Source organism: Anolis sagrei, chromosome 1, assembly GCF_037176765.1.
Source record: "Anolis sagrei isolate rAnoSag1 chromosome 1, rAnoSag1.mat, whole genome shotgun sequence".
NCBI lineage: Eukaryota > Metazoa > Chordata > Lepidosauria > Squamata > Dactyloidae > Anolis > Anolis sagrei.
This window is the reverse complement of record NC_090021.1, coordinates 92757267-92771465: the sequence shown is the minus strand read 5'-3', so window position 1 is coordinate 92771465 and position 14199 is coordinate 92757267. Positions and strand designations below refer to the sequence as shown.

The 14199-nt window shown below is 37.8% G+C and overlaps 1 protein-coding gene across 3 annotated transcripts in view; it reads right to left on the bottom strand.

The window, feature by feature from the left end:
• FYN (FYN proto-oncogene, Src family tyrosine kinase) overlaps positions 1–14199 on the bottom strand; it is a 162804-nt gene that overhangs the window by 14961 nt on the left and 133644 nt on the right. The window contains exons 7-9 of one of the 3 annotated variants that reach the window (XM_060753183.2): positions 12636–12785; positions 6680–6835; positions 2783–2962 (exon numbers count right to left, since the gene is read on the bottom strand). In XM_060753183.2, coding sequence (XP_060609166.1) covers positions 2783–2962; positions 6680–6835; positions 12636–12785 — 486 coding nt within the window. Of the gene's footprint in view, positions 1–2782; positions 2963–6679; positions 6836–7241; positions 7407–12635; positions 12786–14199 lie in introns of all 3 variants that reach the window. The other 2 variants (XM_060753182.2, XM_060753184.2) reach the window with 2 other exon arrangements.

Below are 14199 nucleotides of genomic sequence, written 5' to 3'. Positions count from 1 at the left end.
GCATAGTTTCAAAACTGTCTGGGAAAGGGATGGTTTACCAAGGCTCTTTTGCAGGCCTCTATGTGGGAGCAGGAATTTCCCCACTTTCCATTCTATTGATAGAAACTGCTTCATCTGCAGGAGGGCTTAACTACATACCGTTGAAAGTCCACACAATGAATCTACTGAAGCATCAGGACATATAGGCTAACTCTGTCAGTCACAAAACAATGTCCTAGGTGACCACATAAACCCCTTTCCGTGATGGTTATCAGAGACAGGGATTTTTTTTAATTTATAGTAATAATTCTCAGATTTTGGCCATCCAGGAGTTTTGGACTTCAGCTCCCAGAAGCCCCAGTCAACTTGGCCAATGGTCAGAAATTCTCAGAGATAAAGTCCCAAATTCCTAGAGGATGAAAGAAATGAAGATTCTGTCTTAGGGCGGGTATGACGACAAACACCAGATCCCTTCAAGGTATTATATGTAAGACACTAAACTGGCAAATGGGATGTTTGGAACTAAAAGAGAGGAACGTACTGCCCACCATAGAAGCATATGAAGTGTAGAAATAAAAGAAAGGGATTGCCTCTACTTATAATACCATGATCTTGAATAAATTATACTGAAGGGCAGTTTCCATCATATTTTGAGTAATACCTAAAACTCTTGCACAGTAAATTTTCATGTCCTGGATCATCCATTCCTTATAATATTCTAGAGTTTTTAAATTTTTGTTTGAAAATGGATCATATCTTAATCAAATAAACAACAGCAGATTCTGTACTGTACAAAATGGTTGTTAGGAAATGCCCAGAACAGTCCAATATGTGATGTAGGAAATAATCTGAAAAAACGCTGGACAAACTAAATTGCAACAAAACATCTGATACTAGTAATGTTTCAAACTACAGTAGAGTCTCACTTACCCAACAGAAACGGGCTGGCAGAATGTTGGATAAGCAAAAATGTTGGATAATAGGGAGGGATTAAGGAAAAACCTATTTATTAAATGTCAAATTCCGTTATGATTTTACAAATTAAGCACCAAAACATCATGTTTTACAACAAATCGACAGAAAAAGCAGTTCAATACATGGTAAAATTATGTAGCAATTACTGTATTTACGAATTTAGCACATTGCAATGTATTGAAACAGCTGTGGATCTTGGCGGGAGGCAGACTGTTTTGGATAATACAGAACGTTGGATGAGCGAAGGTTGGATAAGTGAGACTCTACAGTAGTCACACAGAGATTCAGCCTTCCCTAGATTGTCATCCATAATAAAGTGGGCACAGGAAAAAATATATAAGCATAATGGTATATAGATTAGCTTTTTTTTTTTTGTCGTGTCAGGAGTGACTTGAGAAACTGCAAGTTGCTTCTGGTATTAGAGAATTGGCCGTCTGCAAGGACGCTGCCCAGGGGATGCCCGGATGATTTGACATTTTTATCATTCTTGTGGGAGGCTTCTCTCATGTCCCCGTATGAGGGCTGGAGCTGATAGAGGGAGCTCATCCGCCTCTCCCCGGATTCAAACCTGCGACCTGTCGGTCTTCAGTCTTGCTGGCACAGGGGTTTAAATCTTGCACGGACACCTCCTGCCCACTACATGTTTTGTTTTCTCATTTAGGTACTAAAAATAATAGCCAGGAGAACAAGTTTTAATGCTCTGGTGTCAAAAAATATTTACTGTTGCATAGCAATAATACTCCAACCATGAAAATAAGGCTATTCCTTGATGGGGAAAGGACACTCCATTTTTGTGAGGTTATCCTAGGTGTGTCTGTATAATTTCTTTTAAATTGTTGTTGTCTTATATATAATTCCTTTCTGTAAATATATGTTTCTGTTAAATCTGATTAAATTAATTAGAATTTTTTTATTAATAGTTTATAGCTACATGAACAGGAATCCTTGTGATTCAAGATTAGAAAACTGAATTAACAGTCCTGGTTCACCTGCACAGATTTGCCAAGACATTCCAGCTAACACTCCTTGAATCACTATCAGCTTATTATGAACTAAAACACTGAATTTTAATCTCTGCTTAGCCCCCGCTATTAGATGATAACAGGAAACAAATTAGCAAGGCTACATTCTCTAATTAATTAAAAAGCATTTTTAAAAGATAATTTAATTTCATCTAGAGGTTAAACAAAACATAACAAAGAAAGTCAACATGTCAACAAATTAGAGGCTACGTTCATATTCTACTACAATCATTCAAAGCAAGAACAGCTACAACAGAATTTCCCAAAGGTAGGCTTGTTTACTTGCCTATTTGTTCACCTTACAGCAAAGTAATTACCAGCAGAGCAGTGGTTCTCATCCTGTGGGTCCCCAGATGTTTTGGTCTTCAACTCCCAGAAATCCTAAAGCTGGTAAACTGGCTGGGATTTCTGGAAGTTGTAGGCCAAAACACCTGGGGACCCACAGGTTGAGAACCACTGCAATAGATAAACATGTAAATGTAGAGATTCAAGCATAACTTGCTATTGCTGGGTCATATGCATGTCTACGTTTTGGGGCAGGGGGTATTGAAGAGCTATCCTGTCCTTCTTTGCTCACTGCTTCCTACTTTGGGTACATAATCATAGCCAGGATGATCACAGATGTAATCTTGATATGACTACGGGGATGTAACTCGGCATATTCAAGTTAAGCTTTTTCAGCTGGGGAAGACTGGACAACACTGGCTGGACAACACACCTTCTCCTCCAGATGCACAAGCACAGCTGGAATGTGCCAAAGCAGATCCACCTGGGAACTTTCACAAGAAGCAGTGACTCTCACCTACCTTTACTCATGTACTCTGTGACAATATAGATAGGTTCTTCAGACACCACAGCGTAAAGCTGGACCAGCTTGTCATGCTTTAGCTTCTTCATGATCTGAGCCTCTTCCAAGAATGATTCTGGAGACATTGTGCCAGGCTTCAATGTCTTTATTGCTACTTTAGTATTCCCATTCCAGGTACCTAAAAAACCAAGAAACCACCAACACCGCGAGTCAAAAGATGCCATGCTTGCATAGATCATGAAACTATTTACGTACAATACTTTTAACATTAGTGCATAGGAGTGGTAAAAAAGATCAGTAAGTATAGAGATTGGAAAAGTTATCTTTGGGATCTCCATTTGGAACTTCACTTCCCAAATACCTTATTCAACCTGAGTTGCTAGCTACATAATTCTGAGGTTTACTCTAGAAAAGTAACACTTCCAAATTCTGCATAAACTCTGATATCTGAAGCAGTTTTGAGTATTGATGCAGCTACAGAATTTTTGGCATCTGGTGTAGTGAGCTACGCTCCTTCCACCAGGCAGATGGATTGGCCATGGCCAAACGTTATCAGTAGCAAGAAAGATTTAATTTGTATTTTTACATTTGCTTTGTAGTTTGAGGTTGGGCAAAGATATAAAGGATGGGAATGGATTGGAGAAATGAATGTCTTAATTGCTAGTTGCATAATTCTCATATCTTTAGGGGGGGGGGCATATAGATAATGTTGGTGCAGTCAGATTTTCTATGCGTTCTTCTGCACTATATAGCCTTTGGGAGCCAATCTTAGGTTGGCCCCAGCCAGTCAGGATACACCCCAACCAAGCTGTCCATATGTCCAATGGTCAGGAATTTGATGGCTGCCCATAGTTCATTTGGGTAGAATTTGTTTTGGGACCCAATTCCACCACTGGATATGATTGCTGCACTCCATTTTTGAGAGGCCTAGACCAGGCCTGGGCAAGCTTTGGCCCTCCAGGTGTTTTGGACTACTGGCTGTTAGGGATTGTGGGAGTTGGTCCAAAACATCTGGAGGGCTGAAGTTTGTCCAAGCCTGAGCTAGACAATACACAGCTTCAGTGCTGTCTATCTTCCACTGCAACATTTGCCACCAATAAAGCTTATATGATAATAACAATATGTGTCAGTGTTTGGCACTGATTAACCCTTGGAGAGATCTAGAACTACACTGAGTTCTTGAAAAAGAAAACCAAGTCGGTGTCATCTAGATCCTTCCACTTTAGTTGATAGAGGAATATGGGAAGCTCCTTTCATTACAGCTAAGACATACCACTGATATGCTATCTATCTATCTATCTATCTATCTATCTATCTATCTATCTATCTTTCGTTTTCTAAGAGCAGCTAAAGCAGCAAAATTTACTGGGCAAAATTTTGCTGATCAATGTTTAATTGCTAAAATTAGTTACATTTATTTGAGGGAACTCATTAAAGGAGGAAAATACTTGCTAATAGCCAAAGACTATATACAGCTTTGGCCAAAGCAGCACACTAAACAATATTTTTGGTTCAAAAAATTAAAACACAAAGATAAGATATTGTTTTTTTCTCTAAGCTGAGTTCAGCATTGGATCTGAAACTAGGAATATGTCTGAGGAATACATGCATCAGTTCAACAAAATCTGTTTGGATGTGTAATTCATGAACCACAAAAAATATTTAAAGTTATCCTTGGTTTTTTCCCCATATTGTTTTCAGATGAGACATGCTTATTTCTGAGATAGAAAAAAATCAGTAAATTAAGTTATAAAAAAGGGCTATGTTCTTAAAGTCTATATATTTGAAACCAATTGTTATATTATTTTTAATAATGTTGTATAATGGACAGTGTTCATACAGGTTACGTATCCTTTATCTGAAATGTTTGGGACCACAAGTGTTTTGGATTTCAGATGTGTTTTGGATTTTGGAACCCCTGTATTTGCATATATGTACAAAAAAAAAGATATTATAGAGATGGGACCCATATTTAAAAATGGAATTAGTTTATGTTTCATAGGAACCTCATGCACATAGCCTTAAGGCAATTTGATATGCAATTTTAAAATCAATTTTGTGCATGAAACAAAGTTTGTGAAAACTGAACCACCAGAAAATAAAGGTGTCCCCCCATCTCAGCCATCCATGTGGACAATTTAAGATTTTGAAGTATTTTGGATTTCAGAATTCTGGATCTGGGCTGCTTTGTTTACAAAAAGACCATTAAGATCCGGCTAAGTCTATGTGTCTAGCTGTAAGGTTATCTGCAATCAGAGACAGATGCAGTTCGTTTTCCTCATGACAAAAATGTTTGCTAGAGCATGACTTTATTTTTCTCCACAGTTATGTGGAAGCATCTCTGTCAAATATGGTACAAAATAAAATAAAATAAAGGGGCGAACTTGAGAAGATTCCTTGAATGGGAGCTGAAGCTATCAGATTTAACCAATCCCTTTTTTGGGGGGGGGGGGGGGAGTATATGGGATAAACTTTTCACCTCATCAACTGGCCCCAGAAAACAGCCACTGATTTTGTTTCAGAGAGCTCAAAGATTGAGGAAACTAGCCGTGACATAATATTTGGACAGTCGTGGTCCATATTCCATTGCTTGAACAAGCTAAAGAGTAGCATAACCTATCTTAGAGATTCTACTCAAAGGTTATTTGAATTTTAACCTTTTATTCCTTTTTACCCAGGATAAGTGAATGGTTTTTGTATGTCTGGAAAAAAATACAGTTGTTCCTCTACAACTGAAGTTTTGACTTGGATGTGATTTAAATTATTCTCTCAAAGAATCTCCAGGTCCTCCAGCGTGATTCTATGGCCAACTTCCTTCAGTTAGGATGGAGGACCTAGATCACACATGGGCAAACTTCAGCCTTCCAGATGTTCTAGATTTCAACTCCCACAATTCCTAAGAGCCTACTGGCTGTTAAGAATAGTGGGAGTTGAAGTCCAAAACACCTGGAGGGCTAAAGTTTGCCCAGACCTGACCTAGACTTAGCTTTCTAGAAAGAGCACTTCCCTATGAATTTCTAGGTCCTCCAATGCAATTCTATGGTCTATTTCCAGCAAAAGTTGAAAAAAGAGGCAACTGTCAGAAATTCCTATGGAGGTATTCTCCCAGGTAAAAAAATAGCAATTTATTTGCAGTTTTTCACTTTTGCAGGCATCTTATGTTCCCAACACCAGTGAATGTTGAGGGTTGATAGTAATACACTAGTGAACATCTTTGTCATGAGGGAAATAGATGCCCCTATCTCTGATTTGGATGGCTTGGTATGATATGGAGCCCCTTCCAGACTTTGATCACAATAGACCAAGAGTCCTCAAACTAAGGCCTGAGGGCCAAATACAGCCCTCCAAGGTCATTTACCCGGCCCTCCCTCAGGGTCAACCTAAGTCTGAAATGATTTGAAAGCACACAACAACAATAATCCTATCTCATCAGCCAAAAGCAGGCCCACACTTCCCATTAAAATACCAATAAGTTTGTTTTTGTTAAAATTGTTCTTCATTTTAATTATTGTATTTTTTTTAAGTGCTTTTTGCACTACAAGTAAGATATTTGCAGTGTGCATAGGAATTCATTCATGATTTTTTCAAATTATAATCCAGCCCTCCAACAGTTTGAGGGACTTTGACCTGGCCGTCTGTTTAAAAAGTTTGAGGACCTCTGCAATAGACCTTTTATGGTCTATTGTGACGAATACTAAATTATTCATTTAGTACTTGTACTTATTATTTGAGTATATGGACTTGCACAAATTGACAAATAAGGCCTGTCCAACAACTGGCGGTTTAGATGTTTTTGTTTTAGATGATAATGTCATATTACTTGATATTTGAAAGGGACTTTTTTCATGTGGACACTAGGTATGCATCCCAAACAGAACGGTTTCCGCTGCCTTACCACTCCACACTTCAGCGAAACAGCCCTGACCCAGCTTCTTTTCCAGAAACAATGAATCTCGTGCAACTTCCCATGCATCCTTAGCCAATCCGACAGTTTGTGGAGTGTAATTCGATGCAATCTTAGTTAAGTTAAAACATAAACCATCAGCTTTCTCTACAGGAAAGGAAATTAATAAGAGAAATACATATAATTCACGTAGTTATGGCATGCATTCAGAAAGATGGAATGTGTTTTTGTCCTTCAGAGCCTGAACTCAGGTAACTTTTGGATAAAACCTTTGCATAATTAAAAGATTAGAACGTGTCCATCTTGATTATTAAGGCAAAGGTAATTTGTCAAGCTTGACTGAAGCTAGGAGTGCAGAGATTGGCTTTTCTTTTTCATCTTGTATAAATTATGCAGTGCTGGTTTTCAGCATTGGGAGCATATTATCCTTAGTAATCAAATATGTCTGTTTTTTGATGCTGCTGGTCACGACTCATTTTGTTTCCACATTCCATCTTCCACACTTGCCGCCCAAAAATGGGAGACTCTTAGGGAAAAAAAAGTCTCTGCATACCCATCCATACTTCCCCAAACTGCCCATTTCCCAGTCTCTTGATCAACTGCAGTGATTCTCGTGGAATTTCCCAGACATCTTTGGTTTTGACAGACAGATCAGTAAGCCTTGGCATTCCTTTATGACAAGGGACTACTAAGCGGCAGCAAAGACCTGCAGCTCTCTCTGATGAAGCAGAAGTGAAGCACAGGGGAAAGAAAAGAGTAACAAACATGAAACAAACACAGCAAGCAAGAAAAACACTGCTAATAAACAAGTTGCATCATCTGTTAGTAGCATTCCAAAAGGAGAGGGGAGAAAGGCTTGAAGATAAACACACTGCCTCCTTAAAACATTTATTAATCTTTGGAGTAAGAGAGTAGGTTCAAGGCTTCTCCGTTTCTTCCTATTATTCCAACAGCTTGCATTGATGTGTAGGTAATCTGATCTAATTCAATCATTTAAAATAGGGATATGAATTATGGTGGTTTAACAGCTTTTGCTGGACTGTAAATCCCAGCAGTCTTAGGCAGCATAAGGTAAAGGTTTCCCCTTGACATTTAGTCTAGTTGTGCCGGACCCTGGGGGGTGGTGCTCATCTTTATTTCTAAGCTGAAGAGCCAGCGTTGTTCATAGACACCTATCATGATTCCAATAGACCTCACAACCTCTGAGGAGGCCTGCCATAGATGTGTGCGAAACATCAGGAGAGAATGCTTCTGGAACATGGCCATACAGCCCAGAAAACTGACAGCAACCCAGTGATTCTGGCCATAAAAGCCCTTGACAGCAAACCAAGATTATGTTACCACATTCTTAACCATGGTAAGTAAATGCAGAGTTAGTTGTGTGCATACCTCAATCTCTTAATTATTTGTTCAATGGTTGTATCGGCACCAATTTTTACTAGAGTAAGAGATATCATTCATTCTTTCCGTTTCTACCCTGCCCTCTTCCTGACACAGGTGGCTTACACCAATTAAATGATATATAACAATTTAATTACATGTTATTAAAATATATATTTAAACCAAATAAAGAAGATAAAAACACAGCAGGCCTTCCATCAGGTGCTGGCTATATCTTCGCTCTCCATCCTAACTCCATCCTAACTCATATCCTGCCTTGAAACAGACAGCAGAAGGCATGGAGTTCCTTTGAAGCAACATATCTTTGTGTTCTCTGCAAAAATTAATGCTGGACAACAATTTCAGCTTTACACCAGCAGAAGAGCTGAGGCAACAAGCAACAAATAATTCACATACAAGAGGCTGGATGTAGATGGAATAAACAGATCTTAAAGTCAAAATGGAGTGAGTGCTTTGACATAACAGTGAACAGAGGGGCAACATCTGAGAGTCATAGCGTTAATTAGTGTTTTTAAAGGGGGAAGGCATTACATCTGAAGTGCACTCCTCCAGTTAGGACAGCATTGGGCCAAGCATTGTGAGAAGGTCAGAATTCTTATTAGCGCTAGTTAAATACAGCAGAAAAAGTCCTGAGTAACATTAGAAACAGAAGTAAAAATATGCAAGAATAATCCCAAACAGACCATGTTTTTATAACACATTTAAATACTGAACAATCTTAGACACTGTTATAGTTAGGCTACGGTAGAAGTACCACATGAAGGACATTTTTTAAAGTTTTGAAAAAGAAATAATTTGAAGATAACCTTACATGATGTTTCTGGAATACTGAATTCATGCATATTTATAAATGCACATGCACTAAGTGAAAAGGCTAATTTTTAAAAAAAGGAATACAAATACTGTATAAACAAGTATTTCAGCTTATGATGTCTCACAAAAGGGCTGTATAATGCAAATTATGGACATAGGAAATGGCACATTTAGTTCACTGTAATCATATTAAGTATAATGTCGTGAAAATATCACCTTTTGAAAAACCTATCAGCAACCTGTTCATTCTTTTAAAAATAAAAATTGATGAAAGATTAAACATTCAATAAATACTTATGGAATAAAAATAAGTTTAAATGTGTGTGTGTGTTTATTTGAGGCTGCATTTCATCAAATAGATATTTGGGTAGTAAATGCAAAGAAAACGAAAATGGCCACATGTTTGCAAATCACTTTCAAAGACATTAAAAATACAATGAAAGAAACTTTTGCTAATCATGACATTTGTTAATCATGACCTCAAATTTAGGGGTTTTTTTTAAATCAAAAGGTTGTGTATAGCACGAATAATTGTTTGTTTGTCTCTATTTGAAAATATGATAACATGACATGCAATAATGTATTTGGAGAATGAGATTAATCACAGATGCATTCTCAGTGCAAACAGAGCTTTCGGTCTATAGCGATGTGAGTTTGGATGACTGAATTCGCAATGATGGTTTATGACCCTGAATGTGGAAAAAACAACTGTGGCTTTTTAGGCAGTGAGTAGAAAACAACAACCCATTACGTCAGAAATTGGAAACCTCAAATCTGGCCTGCTGCAAGGACCTTCTTAGCCTTAGGAAATTTCACTGTGGGTGAAAGTAACCTCTGTATAACATGGGATGCCCTGCTTGGAGACCTCAGGAAGATCACATGCCTTGGAGGTGAATGTCACTGAGAGGCTAATGTCCAAATTTGAGCACAGTGTAAGTAGGTGCCATGTCTGAAGGCTATTGGGGCAGTAGCGGGTTGCATCCCAGATGCATCACGACTATCAGGCTTTTCCTGAAAGATAGATCTGTGTTTCCAACTATGAGCCTACAAGGGGGCCTGCAAAGATCAGATATGCTGTTGATTTTCAACTTTTTAGACCACGTTGTGCATTAAGGTGATTTCATGCAACATGTCACCCACCTTGTCTTTCTTTATGGAAACGCTCCCTTCCTGCACAAGGACTTGCCTTATCCATGAGGAAGCAATCCACAACCAAAAACCAATTTTGGGGTATTTCACAGCAATTATAACCTGTCTTTATATGTATCATGATTTCATATCATTTATTTTTTTAAGGGATTTTTAGGGATTTTTTTGAATTGTAATATTATTGTACAGTTTTGCATGGCCTAGATGTAATTGCTTTTTTGTTTTGTTTTAGAGTATAAAAGCTAACAAGTGTGTGTGTGTGTGGGGTGGGAGAAGATACTGCTTTTTGCCTCTTCTCACTCTTCTTTTATTTTATTTTTATTTATGCCCTCAGTGTTGTAGGGGACATTGCAAGAGATTCTCTGTTCCAGAACAATTATGTAGATTCTATTGCACAGAAATATTTAAGGTGGATCAGTCAATGATGTAATAAATGACAGGCCACCAAAATTTTATGCTGATAACACTTAATATTCACCTACTTGCATTATACTATTAGTTGTTGTTTCTGATACTTGTTTTATTGTTATAATGTTGCTTATGTTGTTTTATATTGATTATTACATTTTGTACATGTTATGTTTTAACTGTCAACTGGGCTTGGCCCCATGTAAGCTGCCCCAAGTCCCTTCGGGAAAACGGAGATGGGGTTTCAAAATAAAGTTGTTGTTGTTGTTGTTATTTGAAATACAACAAAATGAATCCACAGCAGACACTCTGCTGGCTGTTGAATTGGATCACACGTCGGATACTTCCCTATTATTATTATTATTATTATTATTATTATTATTATTATTTTGATATATTGCAATAAAATAGGGAACCGTTAGGAAATCAATAAAATTGTAAAATATTAAATTATGAGGGGCCTATTTATATGGGAACACAGTTGGGGAAAAACATTTCAATAAATTATGTATTTTGAGTAAGCTCTGTAAGTCTTTTGGCTCAGCTGCATAGGGCCAGCTTTATTGTAATGGCTCCTTGCCACAATAAGCATTAAGTATGACCCAATATTTACAGTTTCAACATTTGCCGAACAGCGACTTGAAAAATACATAAGAGGGTTAAAAATAATCTCAAGTAAAAAATTGGGATACTGCCACTCCAAATGGCACGGGATGTATACAATTAATATGTAAAGGTTCATCAATTCTTCCAATGTTATTTTGGACTGCAGCTGCCACTGACCTCTACTAATATGGTCAAGGACCAGCCCTCATGGAAATTTAAGTCCAAATGTTTGGAGGGCATCAAGTTGGGAAGGTAACATTACTGTAAAAACTGCCTCTGCATATAAAATGAAATGAGGAAAACATAGCAATTATGGGCTCATGGTAAATTATTTAAAGTTTTATAAGGGTTTAAAATTATCTGAAAGCTAACTATGCATGTCTACCTGGAAATAAGTCCTGTTTGGATGAATAGGACTTACTACCATGCACACGTCTATAAGACTGCAATCTAACACTACTATTAATCCTAATAAGAATTTCAGTTGGAGGCAATGCCAGACAAATAGCTTCCTAAGGCTCTTTTGTTTATTGGGTCTGTGATTTTACACTTAGCTGCTTGGGAAAACATGCATTACATAATCTATATGGATGGTGATCAACAAAAGTTTGCAAAAAGCCCATGGAATTCAAGAGCCGAGTGAGTTACAATACTTTCTAAGGCAGACAGAGGAAATATGTACAGCTGAAGTGGCTTCTTTACAGTGAACAGGAATTCAAATCCAGCTAGGATTATCAAGTCAATAGAACCATTGTGAAGAGCACAGCTGTCATTCAAACTACACCTGCTGAGTGCTTGTATCTGTGATCAGTAATCCTATATATTCCCTAGAACGATTCCTGTAAATATATTGGCCATAAGCATTTGCCTCCTGTATATTATTTATTTTCTGCCGGCTGTTAGAAATTGTGAAAGTTGAAGTCCAAAACACCTGGAGGGCCCAAGTTTGCCCATGCCTGATGTAGACAGAAAGGTTATGTTGAATTTGGAGGCACCCAAAGTGATATCCTTGATGTGAAAACGAAATCCTGAAGCTGAAATAATGTGCGCAAAAGAAGTATATGGACACTACATTAAACTGTGGGGGTGGAAATGTATGGTCAATGTCATGTCTTCTTTATTCGTTTTCATAGTTAATGAAGACAACAGTCAAAATGCTTCAATGCTTCTATGACATTTTTTTTAAAAAAAAGAACAGGTGATATATTTTAAAAATATGGAACATCCATAGAAATTAATGTTGAGTAAGTAGGTTGCTGTGAGTTTTCCGGGCTGTATAGCCATGTTTCAGAAGCTTTCTCTCCTTACATTTCACCCACATCTATGGCAGGCATCCTCACAACCTCTGAGGATACCTGCCTTAGATGTGGGCAAAACATCAAGAGATAATGCTTTGGGAACATGGCCATACAGCCCAGAAAACTCACAGTAACCCAATAGTTCGGATAAAAATCAATATAATAGACATACATATATCACATTCCCTAATGTTTTCTACAGGAAAAAAAAGTTGTCTTGGTGCTTTCTTATTTATAAAACAATGTAGTACATATTTAGTTTCAAAACTTACCTGAATAATGCTGAACAAGCTGTTGAAGAGTTTCAAACTGTGCCCTGGTTGTAATGTAATATCCCCCATTGTCAAGTTTTCTAATTTTATAATGTTTGACGTGATCTCCTTTCACATCATCCCAGTCACGAATAGACAATGAATAGGCACCTATTTAACAACCGAAACAAAACAGAAAAGGCATAAGCTTACTGAAATGGTAAAAAAATTAGAATCTTTTGATAGTACATTATAGTCTAAAAACAGGGCGGGTCTGTTTATTTGTAAAAAATATTTTAAAGTCACTTTTTATGTAAAGATCTTAGAGCAGTATATAATCAATAAAATAACTTTGAAATGGAACCCCGGTGGCACAGTGGGTAAAACCCTTGTGCCAGCAGGACTGAAGATTGACAAGTTGGAGGTTTGAATCTGGGGAGAGCGTGGATGAGCTCCCTCTGTCAGCTCCAGCTCCCCATGCAGGGACATGAGAGAAGCCTCCCACAAGGATGGTAAAACATCAAAACATCCAGGCATTCCCTGGGCAACATGCTTGCAGACAGCCAATTCACTCCAGAAGCGACTTGCAATTTCTCAAGTCGTTTCTGACATGAAAAACACAAAACAAAACAAAAAACTTTGAAATAATTTATACAAAATGAAATTGTTAACACCATTTTAATCATGATGTCCCCTAACATGTCTTAATCACTAGATGATAGGCATATATACATACATGGCTTGTGTGCATCTGAAGCTGTTTATAGCTTTTAAAATCATCAGTTGGCATGCTGAAATCAAACAGGTAATATATAGGCAATCTGTTCAATTTCTTTAAATCTTGTATAATGTGTTTCTTATAAAGGGTGTTTGACAGTATTCCAGTACAGCACTATAACCAGATCAATTTGTTTGTCCTATTCTCAGACATAGTGACCACTGATGCACAGGGCTGACATATTTTTGGGATTAAGCTTCAGTTCATTGGTCCTCATCCAGGCCGTTACAGCATCCAGGCACCAGTCCAACTCCAATAGAGCCTCACTATGATAAAGACAGACTATGATAAAGAGAAATAAAGCTGGGTGCCATCAGCAACTTGATGTCACCTACCTCTCCACCTCCTGTTAATTCGTATATGTCTAAAAAGTACTGAGGACAAAACAGAGACATGTGCCACTCTATAGCTTAATAATCATGGAGCTGAACGCAAGTCTCCATTCCCATAGCACCTCACCCTATAGATATTAACAGAACTACTAGGTCTCACTTTGCAAAATTTATCCAATGAGATAATATGGTTAATTTCTTCAAAAGCTATTAAGAGAGCAGCAAAAAGATTAACAATTATAAAAAGATCACAAGATCCTTAAAGGAGGTTAAGTTCTTCTAGGTAGGCCCTGCTCTCAGTCCCACCTCCTTCACAGGTGTAGTTGGTTGGGACGAGAGACAGGGCCTTCTCAGTGGTGGTCCCTTGGCTATGGAACTCCCCCCACAGTGAAATTAGACCAGCTCTCTGCCTTCTGACCTTCAAGAAGAAAGTTAAAACATGGTTATGGGACCAATTCTTTAAACAATAACCTTT